Raw genomic sequence first — 13,732 nt, 5'->3', positions numbered from 1 at the left:
GCAAAAGAGTTCCAGAAAAACATCTATTTCTGCTTTATTGACTATGCCAAAGCCTTTGACTGCGTGGATCACAATAAACTGTGGAAAATTCTGAAAGAGATGGGAATACCAGACCACCTGATCTGCTTCTTGAGAAATTTGTATGCAGGTCAGGAAGCAACAGTTAGAACTGGACATGGAACAACAGACTGGTTCCAAATAGGAAAAGGAGTACATCAAGGCTGTATATTGTCACCCTGTTTATTTAACTTATATGCAGAGTACATCATGAGAAACGCTGGACTGGAAGAAACACAAGCTGGAATCAAGATTGCCAGGAGAAATATCAATAACCTCAGATATGCAGATGACACCACCCTTATGGCAGAAAGTGAAGAGGAGCTAAAAAGCCTTTTGATGAAAGTGAAAATGGAGAGTGAAAAAGTTGGCTTAAAGCTCAACATTCAGAAAATGAAGATCATGGCATCCGGTCCCATCAATTCATGGGAAATAGATGGGGAAACAGTGGAAGCAGTGTCAGACTTTATTTTTCTGGGCTCCGAAATCACTGCAGATGGTGACTGCAGCCATGAAATTAAAAGACACTTACTCCTTGGAAGGAAACTTATGACCAACCTAGATAGCATATTCAAAAGCAGAGACATTACTTTGCCAACAAAGGTTCGTCTAGTCAAGGCTATGGTTTTTCCTGTGGTCATGTATGGATGTGAGAGTTGGACTGTGAAGAAGTCTTAGCACCGAAGAATTGATGCTTTTGAACTGTGGTGTTGGAGAAGACTCTTGAGAGTCCCTTGGACTGCAAGGAGATCCAACCAGTCCATTATGAAGATCAGCCCTGGGATTTCTTTCGAAGGAATGATGTGAAAGCTGAAACTCCAGTATTTTGGCCACCTCATGTGAAGAGTTGACTCATTGGAAAAGACTCTGATGCTGGGAGGGATTGGGGGCAAGAGGAGAAGGGGACGACAGGATGTGATGGCTGGATGGCATCACTGACTCGATGGACGTGAGTCTGAGTGAACTCCGGGAGTTGGTGATGGACAGGCAGGCCTGGCATGCTGTGATTCATGGGGTTGCAAAGAGTTGGACACGACTGAGTGACTGATCTGATCTGATCTTCCTGTGTGCTATTCTGGATCTGTCAGGAATCCTCTGTTCCTTATTAATTCCTAAATATTCAGGAATTAAGAGGAGAGGCAAGCCTCTCCCATGGCTGAGGGATCCAGGCATTTCCTTCATTAGTTTTTCAATATGATGATAAATACCCTCTTTCTTCTTATGAATCATATGGTAAAACTGATTGTTTACAACTCTCTCTTTAATATGGATCGCCTATGTTTTGTAAGTCTGGAATTTTAATCTTTATCTTTGCTGAGAATAACTACAGTATATATGCCCAAACCATGTTGACTAAAACACCTTTGCTCAATCAGAGCTTTGGTCCCTGTGTCTTTCTTTCTTTCTTTCTCTCTCTATTTCTGGCTGATTTCCTGGAACGCGAAAGCCGTCTGTAACCCAGGAAATATTAGCCTCTCTCCTTCTTTCCCTTTCTCATCATCGACTCTGGACCACCAGGTTCCAGTCCATTAAAGGACATCAACACATGTGGAATCTTCCCGGACCAGGGATCAAACCCTTGTCCTCTGCACTTAGCAGGTGGATTCTTATCCACTAGGCCACCAGGAAAGTCCCAAGTAGGCTTCTTATCATAAACAGTGGGTCCAGAAAACAGCTAAAATTTTACTCAATCGTGAAAGTCTATATACTTTGTACCCATGATCTGGAATAAAACAATGTCTGCTCTTGCTACTTCTATTCAATATTGTACCTAAAATTCTAGTTGGGAAAAGTAGGCAAGAAAAAGAAATAAGAGGCATCCATATTGGAAAATGTTGATAAAAGAAAGGACAAGTGAGTGGTTCAGCAGCAAAGAATTCACTTGCAATGCAGGAGACTGTCTGCAATGCAGAAGACACATGTTCAGTCCCTGGGTCAGGAAGATTCCCTGGAGAAGGAAATAGCAACCCACTCCAGCATTCTTGCCTGGGAAATACCATGGACAGAGGAGACTGTTGGCTACAGTCCATGGGATCCCAACAGTCAGAAAGGACTTAGTGACTAAACCACAATTTAAACAGTGAATTATTTCTGGGAAGGTCACCTTCCCTTCGGGGAAAGCAAGGGAGGATGTCTTAGGCAGATTACCTCACTAGTGCTGACCAGGAAAAAGAAAACCTCACAGACTAATTGGCTTAAAATTCAATTCCTAGGATAGCCTGCAAGTACAATTTGGTTAGATATTAAATATCAGTGGAGCTTAGCACAAGTCACTCCATTTTGCATTGATTGTTTCCTTTTTAACAAAAGAAATAAAACCATCTCTGTTTGCAAATGTCATTATATAGAAAATCCTAAGGAACCAACTGAAAAACAATTAGAACTAATAACAAATTTCACAAGGTTACAGGATAGAAAATTAAACTACAAAAATCAATTGTATTTCTATAGACAAGAATGAAAAAAAAAAACAAAAAACTCCATTCACAACAGCCTGAAAATAATAAAAATACTTTCGAACAAAATTAACAAAAGAAGCATAAAAATTGTACTCTAGGAAATGCAAAACATTGTTGAAAGAAATTAAAGAAGACCTAAATAAATGGAGAGACATCCAATATTGACTCAAGGCTTGTGCTGGATTCTCAGCATGGCCCTGTTCAATGCTCTCCTGCAGCTCCCATCCTTCTCTTCCACCCTCTCTCCCAACCCAAGAACCCAAGATTCATGAAGGAAATCTTGGCAAGATGGATGGTTCAAGCTTCTCAAAATTACACGTGTTTTTTTTTTTTTAATACTTATTTATTTGGCTGTGCAAGGTCTTAGTTACTTAGGATCCAATTCCCCAAGGTAACTGAACCTGGCCCCCTACATTGGGAGCCTTGAACATTAGCCACTGCACGACCAGGGAAGTACAACGCAAGGCTTTTAAAACCGACTGTACTTGACATGCCAGGAACTCTTCCTAGGAGGCAAGGGCATCTTGGGACAAATCCATGATGTCATTGTCCTTCTGGTATTCTAAGGGCTAAAGAATAAAAGAGACTAGTGTTAGTCGTGCAGTCCTGTCTGACTCTTTGCGACCCCATGGACTGTAGCTGGCCAGGCTCCTCTGTCCATGGGATTTTCCAGACAAGAATACAGCAGTGGATAGCCATTCCCTTCTCCAGGGGATCTTTCTGGAATCAAACCCAGGTCTCCCACATTGCTAAAGAAAGTCTTTAATGATGGTCCTGTGAAACTGGATAGGGCTCTCGCCCTGTATAAACATTCTAGCAGCTTCTCTTTGAATTCACATCCGGGTTTCACCACTCTTAGTATGTAAGCCGAGACCCTCAAGAAATCATCCAGGCTCCACCCACCCGAATAACCATCCTGATCCCACCTTAGCTAACAACCCTAGCAACAAATATTCAAGCAATCCTACCTCCCTCAAATAAAACACAGATTTTGCCCCTCATTTTAAACCCTTAGGCCCACCCTACACCGTGCTTCTCCAGAATTCCAGGTCCTGCTCTCTAATTAGCCGGGTTTTAGTCATTAAGTCTCCGACTCATGTACTATAGCTACCCCATGCACTATAGCCCTCCAGACTTCCTCTGTCCACGGGATTTGGCAAGAATACTAGATGGGTTGCCATTTCCTACTCCAGGAGATCATCCCACCCAGGAATCGAACCCGGGTCTCCTGAATTGCAGGCAGATTCTTTACCCACTGAGCTACAAGAGAAGACCAACTAGGCTATAAAACCTCAACCTATTATTCCTGACAATTCCAGCCACACTCCCAGTGCGTTTATAGACTCCGCCCCCTTGACTAACATTTCAGGCCTGCCCCTCAGCCACTGCCCGCCCCCAACCCTCTCCAGGCCTGGCCTCCTCAGAAATACCACTTGAAACCCCGCTGACGTAAGTAAATATCAAGCTCCGCACCCACAGCTAATCTTACAGCGTTCAACTACTCCAATAACCCTCTCTATGTCACCTCCTAGAGGAATAGTCTAGGCTAATACCAGCACCCTCCAATCACAGCCGAGCGCGGGCCTCCATATTCACACTCATTGGTCCCACCAAGAGAAGTGAAGTTGCTCACTCGTGTACGATTCTTTGCGATGCCATGGACTGTAGCCTACCAGGCCCCTCCGACCGTGGAACTTTCCATGAAAGAGTACTGGAGTGGGTTAGCCATTTCCTTCTCCAGGGGATCTTCCTGACCCGGGAGCGAACCTAGGTCTCCCGCATTGCGGGTAGACGCTTTACCCTCTGAGACACCAGGGAAGCCCTCCCACCAAGGGGAGTAACTAATAATCCTGGGCCCGCCCCCTCGGAACCAGGCTGCACTCCGACCACGCCCCTGGAAGGCCACGCCCCATCACGCACCCTCCTTGGGGCGCAGGCGCAAGGTGGCGCCGGCCCTGCGTACCAGCGCCGCCACGTCGGCCGCAGCTCGGGCCGCCAGGGGGCGAGCTTTCAGCCGCGCCAGGAACTGTCTGGCGCTGGCATCCTCGGGCTGGGGACCGCCACCGCCTGCGCGAGTGAAAAGAACAGATCAGGGCCCACCCTGAGTCTCAGCGAACCCTCACGGGCCCCTACGATCAAAGACCTAGAATCCCCCTCAAGATCCCCGAGACCACTCCTTTTTCATAGTCCCGAAGGTCACCGACTGTGCCTTTCACCTCCCTGGACCCCCGACTATCACGGGAATGCCCGTGGACCCCCGCCTGCTCCCACGATATCGCCGGAGAGCTATTTAACTCCAGCACTCCTGGACACCTCCTAACACCCTGGGAATATCTCGAGGTTTCTGACGGCCCCCCCGACACAACCCCAGATTCCAAACTCTTCCCCCCAATATCCAGAAGGACCACGATTCTCCCAGATGTCCCAACAGAACACGGTCTGCTCCCTGTGGCCCAGGCACCCCCGATTCCCCTCTAGATGTCCTAGGTAGCCCTGCTGGTCCATGTAGCCCCGGATGGCCCCTCCACCTATCCCCAGAGGCTCCAGCCTAACCTCCCACAATCCACCAGACCCCCGCCTCCCCCCGCCCAGTGCCCAGGTGTCCCCAGTGACCCTGGGCAGACCCCTCCAGCACACCTCCCCCGAGACTCCTTGGAGTCCCGGGGTCTGGTGCGCCGCCCCGCGGCGCAGGTGTGGGTGTGGGTGTGGGTGCGGCTCCTCGAGCCCAGCTGGGGTCGCTGGGCCGCTGCCCTCCACCGCCGCCGCCCCCGCCGCTCGCCGCCGCCGCCACTCGGGCGCCAGGGCTGCTTTGTTTACCACCTGTCAGAAGGAGAAGGTGAGGAGCAGACAGGAGGTGCGAGGGCTGGCAGGGACGCACCCACCACCCTCCCACCCCGAGCCCGGTACCTCCTTTGCTTCCCCTAGGGTCCGTGCCGCCCCCAGGGCGCCGCTCCATGACCTGTACTTGGCCTGGTGGACGCACGGCCGCCCGCGACGCGTTGGGAGCGCTCGGGAGCGCTCACCTGGTGGCCAGCCGGGGCCTGGACGTGGCTGAAGCCGGCCGGTCCCGTGCTCAGCGCCCCAACCAGCGCAGTGACCTACCTGGCAGCCGCCAAGGTGTCCTGGCCCTTGGAGCCAGCGCGCACTCTTGGCCTCTCCCTGCCTCAGCCGCTGCCTCTCTTTCCACCCAGGGGATGTTGTTATTCCAGTGTCAGAGGGGAAAGTCAGGGCCCAGAGAAGTTAAAGGCCCCACCTGAGCTCTGACAACTAAAAATGGGGTGCAAAACCGGAATCCAGGTTTACCGAGGTGTACTGCAGCCTCCAGCAGAGCTTTCCACATCTTACGTGGAAAGTCTCTCAGTCGTGTCTGACTCTTCGTGATCCCATGGACTGTAGCCCGCCAGGCTCCTCTGTCCATGGGTTCTCCAGGCAAGAATACTGGAATGGGTTGCCATGGCCTCCTCCAGGGGATCTTCCCCACCCAGGAATCGAACCCGTGTCTCCTGAGACTCCTACATGGGCAGGCGGATTCTTGACCACTGAGCCACCTGGGAAGTCCCTTCCACATCGTAGACACTCAGTCAATCTGCACTGAATGTTTCCCTACTGGGGAACTGGAAGAATATGGTGGCCTGAGCAGTGGGGGCACCCTGGGAGTCTTTGGGAGCCCTGGGAGGTGTCAGGGCCCTGAGCATGATAGGGTTGGGGGACCCCAAAAGTAGGGAAGGGCAGGTCTCCTGGAGAGTGGAGGGGCAGTAGGAGCCTGGACTTGAGGAAGCTTTGAAGGCATAGGGTGTGTGTTGGGGCGGGGACACTAGCCAATGAGAGGGGAGTAATGAGGCTCCTCCTAGGTTTGAAATGGGGCAAGAGTGTCTGGAGACAAAGCCCCCAAGATGGAAGCCCATGGGCAGAGTGCTACTCTAGTGACAGGAGGAATGGGGAGGGGTGAGAGAAGGCCTGTGGCCACCACTTTGTGGAGGAAGAAACAGGCAAAAGATGTGAACACAAACTTTACCAAAGAACATATACAGATGGCAAATAAGCATGTGAACCCTGCTTAATATGATTAGTCTTTAGGTAATACAAGTTAAAATCATGGCAAAATGCCACTACACACATATTAGCATGGCCAAAGTTAATTAAATGTCTGACCATACCAACTGTATGTGAAGTTGTCCAGGAAATGGAACTCTCATATACTGCTTCCAGGTTCAATACTTGTTCAGGGAACTAAGATGCCCCGTGGGGCAAGAAAAAAAATCGAGCACCCCTCTTAGCTGTAGCCATTCCTGAAAATAATTCTTTTGCCCCTTTTAGCATCACTTGGTTCATGGATGTAGGTCAGTCCCTCTAACAACCCCACCCAATTCTTATTAATTTAAGCAAATCTTTCTTTTCTTTAGGAGATTGTGGGTTAATTGACATAAAATTTCATAGGTTTTGAACCTGTGACAAAACCAGTTTCAATTTGCTCAACATGCAGCAAGTCAAATGATGAGACACCAAGATCTGCAGCAGAGAAAGGAAAGTGCCTCCCAAAAACAAAAGACCCTGATGCTGGGAAAGATAGAAGGCAGGAGGAGGAGGGGATGACAGAGGATGAAATGGTTGGATGGCATCACCCACTCAATGGACATGGGTTTGAGCAAGCTCTGGGAGATGGTAAAGGACAGGGAAGCCTGGCATGCTGCAGTCCATGGGGTCACAAAGAGTTGGACATGACTGAACAATTGAACAACAACAAGTAAAGTGCAAACTGATACACAGTGCAAGAAAGTATATCAGTGTCGGGGTGGGAGGACAGCAGTAAGGAAAGAAGAGTCACACGGGGCAGGAGAAAACATTTGGCAGTGAGGATTATGTTCCCTGTCTTGAGTGTAGTGATAGTCTCACAGATGTAAACACTTTGAAACTGTGCCCCATAGGGTCAATGTTTCTGTCCTGGTGACAGAGATTCTTGAGCTTGTCTTACAGAACTGCAGATTTGGGAACAGCTTGTTAAAGATCGCTCTGCTTTGTAACCTGCCTTCACTGACCAAACTTGCCTTAATTATTTTTTGACTCCTTCACCACTCCCTATTATCTATAGGTGTCACCACACCTCTGACATATGGGTTGCTATAATAATGAGGGCTTTGTGTTGTTTTTCAGGAAGTTGGAGTTAGATCTTGTCCAGTTCAAACTGGCTAAGATTGGTTAGCCAACCCCAAACTGGGCCTGCACAGGGGTATGATGAATAACCTTTGCACATCACATGGTCCACCTTCAGATCATGGTGCACCTCCATTTTTGCACATGCATCCCCTGAAGCAGCATAAAACTCATACACCTGCACAGAACACCTGTTAGGTCACCTTTTCCCTACCTCTAATCACTTTTTCCTGGGTCAAAGACAACTCTGCTTCTTTATTTCATAAATATCTCAAGCCCTGTGCCTTTTGGGAGGCACTTTCCTTTCTCTGCTGCAGATCTTGGTGTCTCATCATTTGACTTGCTGCATGTTGAGCAAATTGAAACTGGTTTTGTCACAGGTTCAAAACCTATGAAATTTTATGTCAATTAACCCACAATCTCCTAAAGAAAAGAAAGATTTGCTTAAATTAATAAGAATTGGGTGGGGTTGTTAGAGGGACTGACCTACATCCATGAACCAAGTGATGCTAAAAGGGGCAAAAGAATTATTTTCAGGAATGGCTACAGCTAAGAGGGGTGCTCGATTTTTTTTCTTGCCCCACGGGGCATCTTAGTTCCCTGAACAAGTATTGAACCTGGAAGCAGTATATGAGAGTTCCATTTCCTGGACAACTTCACATACAGTTGGTATGGTCAGACATTTAATTAACTTTGGCCATGCTAATATGTGTGTAGTGGCATTTTGCCATGATTTTAACTTGTATTACCTAAAGACTAATCATATTAAGCAGGGTTCACATGCTTATTTGCCATCTGTATATGTTCTTTGGTAAAGTTTGTGTTCACATCTTTTGCCTGTTTCTTCCTCCACAAAGTGGTGGCCACAGGCCTTCTCTCACCCCTCCCCATTCCTCCTGTCACTAGAGTAGCACTCTGCCCATGGGCTTCCATCTTGGGGGCTTTGTCTCCAGACACTCTTGCCCCATTTCAAACCTAGGAGGAGCCTCATTACTCCCCTCTCATTGGCTAGTGTCCCCGCCCCAACACACACCCTATGCCTTCAAAGCTTCCTCAAGTCCAGGCTCCTACTGCCCCTCCACTCTCCAGGAGACCTGCCCTTCCCTACTTTTGGGGTCCCCCAACCCTATCATGCTCAGGGCCCTGACACCTCCCAGGGCTCCCAAAGACTCCCAGGGTGCCCCCACTGCTCAGGCCACCATATTCTTCCAGTTCCCCAGTAGGGAAACATTCAGTGCAGATTGACTGAGTGTCTACGATGTGGAAGGGACTTCCCAGGTGGCTCAGTGGTCAAGAATCCGCCTGCCCATGTAGGAGTCTCAGGAGACACGGGTTCGATTCCTGGGTGGGGAAGATCCCCTGGAGGAGGCCATGGCAACCCATTCCAGTATTCTTGCCTGGAGAACCCATGGACAGAGGAGCCTGGCGGGCTACAGTCCATGGGATCACGAAGAGTCAGACACGACTGAGAGACTTTCCACGTAAGATGTGGAAAGCTCTGCTGGAGGCTGCAGTACACCTCGGTAAACCTGGATTCCGGTTTTGCACCCCATTTTTAGTTGTCAGAGCTCAGGTGGGGCCTTTAACTTCTCTGGGCCCTGACTTTCCCCTCTGACACTGGAATAACAACATCCCCTGGGTGGAAAGAGAGGCAGCGGCTGAGGCAGGGAGAGGCCAAGAGTGCGCGCTGGCTCCAAGGGCCAGGACACCTTGGCGGCTGCCAGGTAGGTCACTGCGCTGGTTGGGGCGCTGAGCACGGGACCGGCCGGCTTCAGCCACGTCCAGGCCCCGGCTGGCCACCAGGTGAGCGCTCCCGAGCGCTCCCAACGCGTCGCGGGCGGCCGTGCGTCCACCAGGCCAAGTACAGGTCATGGAGCGGCGCCCTGGGGGCGGCACGGACCCTAGGGGAAGCAAAGGAGGTACCGGGCTCGGGGTGGGAGGGTGGTGGGTGCGTCCCTGCCAGCCCTCGCACCTCCTGTCTGCTCCTCACCTTCTCCTTCTGACAGGTGGTAAACAAAGCAGCCCTGGCGCCCGAGTGGCGGCGGCGGCGAGCGGCGGGGGCGGCGGCGGTGGAGGGCAGCGGCCCAGCGACCCCAGCTGGGCTCGAGGAGCCGCACCCACACCCACACCCACACCTGCGCCGCGGGGCGGCGCACCAGACCCCGGGACTCCAAGGAGTCTCGGGGGAGGTGTGCTGGAGGGGTCTGCCCAGGGTCACTGGGGACACCTGGGCACTGGGCGGGGGGAGGCGGGGGTCTGGTGGATTGTGGGAGGTTAGGCTGGAGCCTCTGGGGATAGGTGGAGGGGCCATCCGGGGCTACATGGACCAGCAGGGCTACCTAGGACATCTAGAGGGGAATCGGGGGTGCCTGGGCCACAGGGAGCAGACCGTGTTCTGTTGGGACATCTGGGAGAATCGTGGTCCTTCTGGATATTGGGGGGAAGAGTTTGGAATCTGGGGTTGTGTCGGGGGGGCCGTCAGAAACCTCGAGATATTCCCAGGGTGTTAGGAGGTGTCCAGGAGTGCTGGGGTTAAATAGCTCTCCGGCGATATCGTGGGAGCAGGCGGGGGTCCACGGGCATTCCCGTGATAGTCGGGGGTCCAGGGAGGTGAAAGGCACAGTCGGTGACCTTCGGGACTATGAAAAAGGAGTGGTCTCGGGGATCTTGAGGGGGATTCTAGGTCTTTGATCGTAGGGGCCCGTGAGGGTTCGCTGAGACTCAGGGTGGGCCCTGATCTGTTCTTTTCACTCGCGCAGGCGGTGGCGGTCCCCAGCCCGAGGATGCCAGCGCCAGACAGTTCCTGGCGCGGCTGAAAGCTCGCCCCCTGGCGGCCCGAGCTGCGGCCGACGTGGCGGCGCTGGTACGCAGGGCCGGCGCCACCTTGCGCCTGCGCCCCAAGGAGGGTGCGTGATGGGGCGTGGCCTTCCAGGGGCGTGGTCGGAGTGCAGCCTGGTTCCGAGGGGGCGGGCCCAGGATTGTTAGTTACTCCCCTTGGTGGGACCAATGAGTGTGAGTAGGGAGGCCCGGGCTCGGCTGTGATTTGAGCGTGCTGGGGTTAGACTAGAATATTCCTCTAGGAAGTTACATCAGTCCGTTCAGTCGCTCAGTCATGTCCGACTCTGCGATACCATGAATCGCAGCACGCCAGGCCTCCCTGTCCATCCCCAACTCCCGGAGTTACATAGAGGGGGTTATTGCAGAAGGTTAATGCTGCAAGATTAGCTGTTGGTGCGGAGTTTGATCTTTACTTTCTTCAGAAGGGTTTAAAGTGGCATTTTTGAGGAGGCCAGGCCTGGAGAGGTTTGGGGGCGGCCATTTGGCTGAGGGGCGGGCCTGGAATATCAGTCAAGGGGGTGGAGTCTATAAATGCACTGGGGCAGCGGCTCGAATTGTCAGGAATAGGTTGAGGTTTTATAGGCTAATTAGAGAGCAAGGCCTTATATCTTCACCAGCTGGAATCCTGGAGAAGCACCGTGTAGGGTGGGCCTAAGGGTTTAATATGAGAGGTAGGATCTGCATGTAGGAAAGTTTGGGGAATACTAGAATAGCTGTTGTCAGGGTTATTAGTTAAGAAGGTGCAATCAGGATAGTTATTCATGTGGGCGGAGCCTAGTTAAATGAATGAGCAAGTCTGTGCATCCTAAAGGGACGGAAATGAGATGAGGCTAGAATATTAATTCAATAGACAGGTCCTCGTTTCTTTATAGTACCCTTCCGACTGCCTTTTTCATCCCCCAGCCATTAGCATGCTGTATTCTGCCGAGATAGAGGTCACAGACAATCGCCTTCCTAATGCCAATTTCGTGGAACAGCGTCCACAGGTACTACCTTGTCCTCCTAATCAAGGCCACCTGCCTCAGGACTGGCAATGTATGTACACTTGTGTCCTTACTCCAGCATCGTCGGTCAGAGACCATGGGTATACGTACCGCGCCGCCCCAAGTGACCCAGGGTAAAGCTCATCCTCCTTTGAAGTCACCCCAGGCCTCTGGTCAGTTCTCTGTTGAACTCATTCGCAGTTCCGCCGGCTTTGGCTTCACATTAAGTGGAGGCCGAGATGCAGGTGGGGATGCTCCGCTGGCAGTGCGCCGGCTGCTGAAGGATGGACCAGCTCAGCGCTGTGGTCGCTTGCAGGTGAACCAAAAGGCACCCTCCATTCGATGGTGCCAGCCCTGTCCTCTCCCGTTGGTGTGCTCTCCATTTTGACCTTCCTACAACACCCCTTGCCTTGCACTCTTTCAGGCCGGCGACCTCGTGCTTCACATCAATGGAGAGTCAACTCAGGGCCTCACTCATGTTGAGGTCGTGGATCGGATTCGTAGAGGTGGCCCCCGGCTTTGCCTCGTGCTAAGCAGGCCTCCTGAAACCCACCCTGGCAAGCCTGAGGTGGTAGGAAGGCCCCAGAAAGAAGATGGTGGGTTTCCTAGGGGAGAAGGGTCAGGGATCTGTGAGGGGAAGAAGAGGGTCACAGAGTGGAGAGGCTGGGGACCTCGTTAGAAGGGTTTGGTAGTCTCAACCGGGAGGATCGGGGCTCGGTGTCTGAGGGTCATGGTATTTTCAAAAGGGGAGGGGAAGACCGGGGTCCCAGGGTAGGAGTAAGGGTGGATTTCAGAGCGAAGGGTTTTGAGGTACTGGGAGAGAAGAGAAAAGATGGTGTTAGGGGTAAAAATGGGTGGTCAGAAGGAAGAGTTGTGGTCCTCAGATGGGAAGGCAGAGTAGGTCTACGCGGAGAGGGGATGGGATAGGGAACCAGAGGGTAGGGAGACTAGTCCCAAAAGACGAGAGATCCATTAGGGTAAGGGCTGGGAGTTGAGGATGATGGGATGAGCAAGGAGAGAGTCTGGGATCCTAGATGGGAGGGTTTGACTGCATTTGGGGGTTGTGGGAATTGATTTCTGAGAGGAGTGTTCTGGATCCAGGAAAGGAGGGGAAAGGAAGCATCAGGTCTTGAGGTGTGGCCCCATTCCCGGAGTGCATGTCCATGCCTTTGTCTAAGTACCAGGGTCTTTGTCTTTTGCAGCCCTTAGAGTCTGCAGGCCACCCTCGGCCAAAGAGCTCCATCCCCATTGCCCACCCTATCGCCCAATCTTATCCGCAGTCCTGCCATCCCCAGATCGCATTCCAGATCCTGGGGAGCCAGAGATGACGAAGACTCGCAGCGCCAGCACTTCCTCCCCACTTCAGCATCCACGACCCCGTACGACCCCCCAAAACCGGGGCAGCCAGGAGCCTCGCCTAGAAGGGGCGGCCGACGGCCCCGCGGTTCTTGCTGCAGAGCGCCGCACGGAGGACCCCAACGACCAAACTCCGGATTCTCCCGGACCCTGGCTGACGCCCAGCGAGGAACGGCTCTCGCGGGCCCTAGGGGTCCCGGGGGCCGAGCAGCTCGCCCTGGAGATGGCAACCGGAAGGCGGAGGCACTGAGCGTGCAGCAGAAGGTTCACTTGGCATTCCCCAACCTACATCTGGCGTGCTGCCCCCGCCGCTCTCTTAGCATCACTGGGAGAACTTCCTTGGTCTTGTTCCCCACCCCCGCACCCCCCGCATCTTGCTTCGCAGTCGACCCGCCCGCGCTCCCCTTGTGGCGTCAGTGGTATGGCCCTTCCCAACCGGCCAGCCCGGCGCTTCTTGTTTCGGGGCCGGGGAGGTAATAAAATGGTTCAATCCAGTCTTGACTTGTCAGGTGCTCCAGGCCAGGTGGGGATCCCAAGTCCCACACGTGAAGGAGGGGGAGGGTCGATCTGGTTTCGAGGAGGGCCTCTTCAAGCAACCTTTGGCAAGCTTACTTCGCGCTGTTTCTTTCATGCCTCTAAAGAGCTCTTTGCTTCTGCCGGCGCGCATTGGACCCACTCCGTTCCCACTTTGCCAACTCCTGGTTCTTTCCCCATTCATTCATTTCACTTTTTTGGAGGTGTACAGGGCTCACAGCTAATTATTGCGCATGGCGTGGGGAATGCAGAGGTGGGCCTGTTGTGGCAAGAGTGCACCAGTTTACCCTCAACCCCGGCGGGCCGGGAATCGTCCAGACCCTCAAGTGCACTAGATAGCAAAGTTAGAACCTA

The 13,732-nt window shown here is 52.3% G+C and overlaps 2 protein-coding genes across 6 annotated transcripts; one reads left to right on the top strand and one right to left on the bottom strand.

The window, feature by feature from the left end:
- Positions 1-2,812: 2,812 nt before the first annotated feature.
- On the bottom strand, positions 2,813-5,533 carry LOC113887104 (translation initiation factor IF-2-like). Its single transcript, XM_027533961.1, has 4 exons — positions 5,424-5,533; positions 5,130-5,336; positions 4,437-4,583; positions 2,813-3,085 (listed from the first exon to the last, which is right to left on the bottom strand). Exons 1-4 carry the CDS (start codon positions 5,470-5,472, stop codon positions 3,060-3,062), a joined length of 429 nt encoding a protein of 142 aa, XP_027389762.1. The 5' UTR covers positions 5,473-5,533; the 3' UTR covers positions 2,813-3,059.
- Positions 5,534-9,476: 3,943 nt separating this feature from the next.
- Positions 9,477-13,339, top strand: MAGIX (MAGI family member, X-linked). 5 transcript variants are annotated; one of them, XM_027534494.1, is made up of 7 exons: positions 9,477-9,586; positions 9,674-9,856; positions 10,427-10,573; positions 11,409-11,491; positions 11,568-11,804; positions 11,913-12,084; positions 12,691-13,339. In XM_027534494.1, the coding sequence occupies exons 1-7, from the start codon at positions 9,538-9,540 to the stop codon at positions 13,092-13,094; spliced, it is 1,275 nt and encodes a 424-aa protein (XP_027390295.1). In that variant the 5' UTR covers positions 9,477-9,537; the 3' UTR covers positions 13,095-13,339. The 5 variants fall into 5 exon arrangements, with proteins under 5 accessions (XP_027390295.1, XP_027390297.1, XP_027390296.1 ...); XM_027534496.1 differs by having other exon boundaries at positions 9,674-9,880; positions 12,784-13,339; XM_027534495.1 differs by having other exon boundaries at positions 9,674-9,880; positions 12,769-13,339.
- The last annotated feature ends 393 nt before the right edge of the window (positions 13,340-13,732 follow it).

This window comes from Bos indicus x Bos taurus, chromosome X, assembly GCF_003369695.1.
Source record: "Bos indicus x Bos taurus breed Angus x Brahman F1 hybrid chromosome X, Bos_hybrid_MaternalHap_v2.0, whole genome shotgun sequence".
NCBI classification, from domain to species: Eukaryota; Metazoa; Chordata; class Mammalia; order Artiodactyla; family Bovidae; genus Bos; species Bos indicus x Bos taurus.
This window is presented reverse-complemented; position numbering and strand designations above follow the sequence as displayed.

Excerpts from the sequence above, each read along its gene's own strand:
- MAGIX (XM_027534493.1), top strand. The coding sequence starts at position 9,538 with ATGGAGCGGCGCCCTGGGGGCGGCACGGACCCTAGGGGAAGCAAAGGA. Across the intron at positions 9,881-10,426 it reads GCTGGAGGGGTCTGCCCAGG|GCGGTGGCGGTCCCCAGCCC; the intron begins GTCACTGGGGAC and ends TCACTCGCGCAG. Across the intron at positions 12,085-12,690 it reads AAGGCCCCAGAAAGAAGATG|CCCTTAGAGTCTGCAGGCCA; the intron begins GTGGGTTTCCTA and ends TGTCTTTTGCAG.
- LOC113887104 (XM_027533961.1), bottom strand. The coding sequence starts at position 5,472 with ATGGAGCGGCGCCCTGGGGGCGGCACGGACCCTAGGGGAAGCAAAGGA. Across the intron at positions 4,584-5,129 it reads GCTGGAGGGGTCTGCCCAGG|GCGGTGGCGGTCCCCAGCCC; the intron begins GTCACTGGGGAC and ends TCACTCGCGCAG. Across the intron at positions 3,086-4,436 it reads GCGCCTGCGCCCCAAGGAGG|CCCTTAGAATACCAGAAGGA; the intron begins GTGCGTGATGGG and ends TTTATTCTTTAG.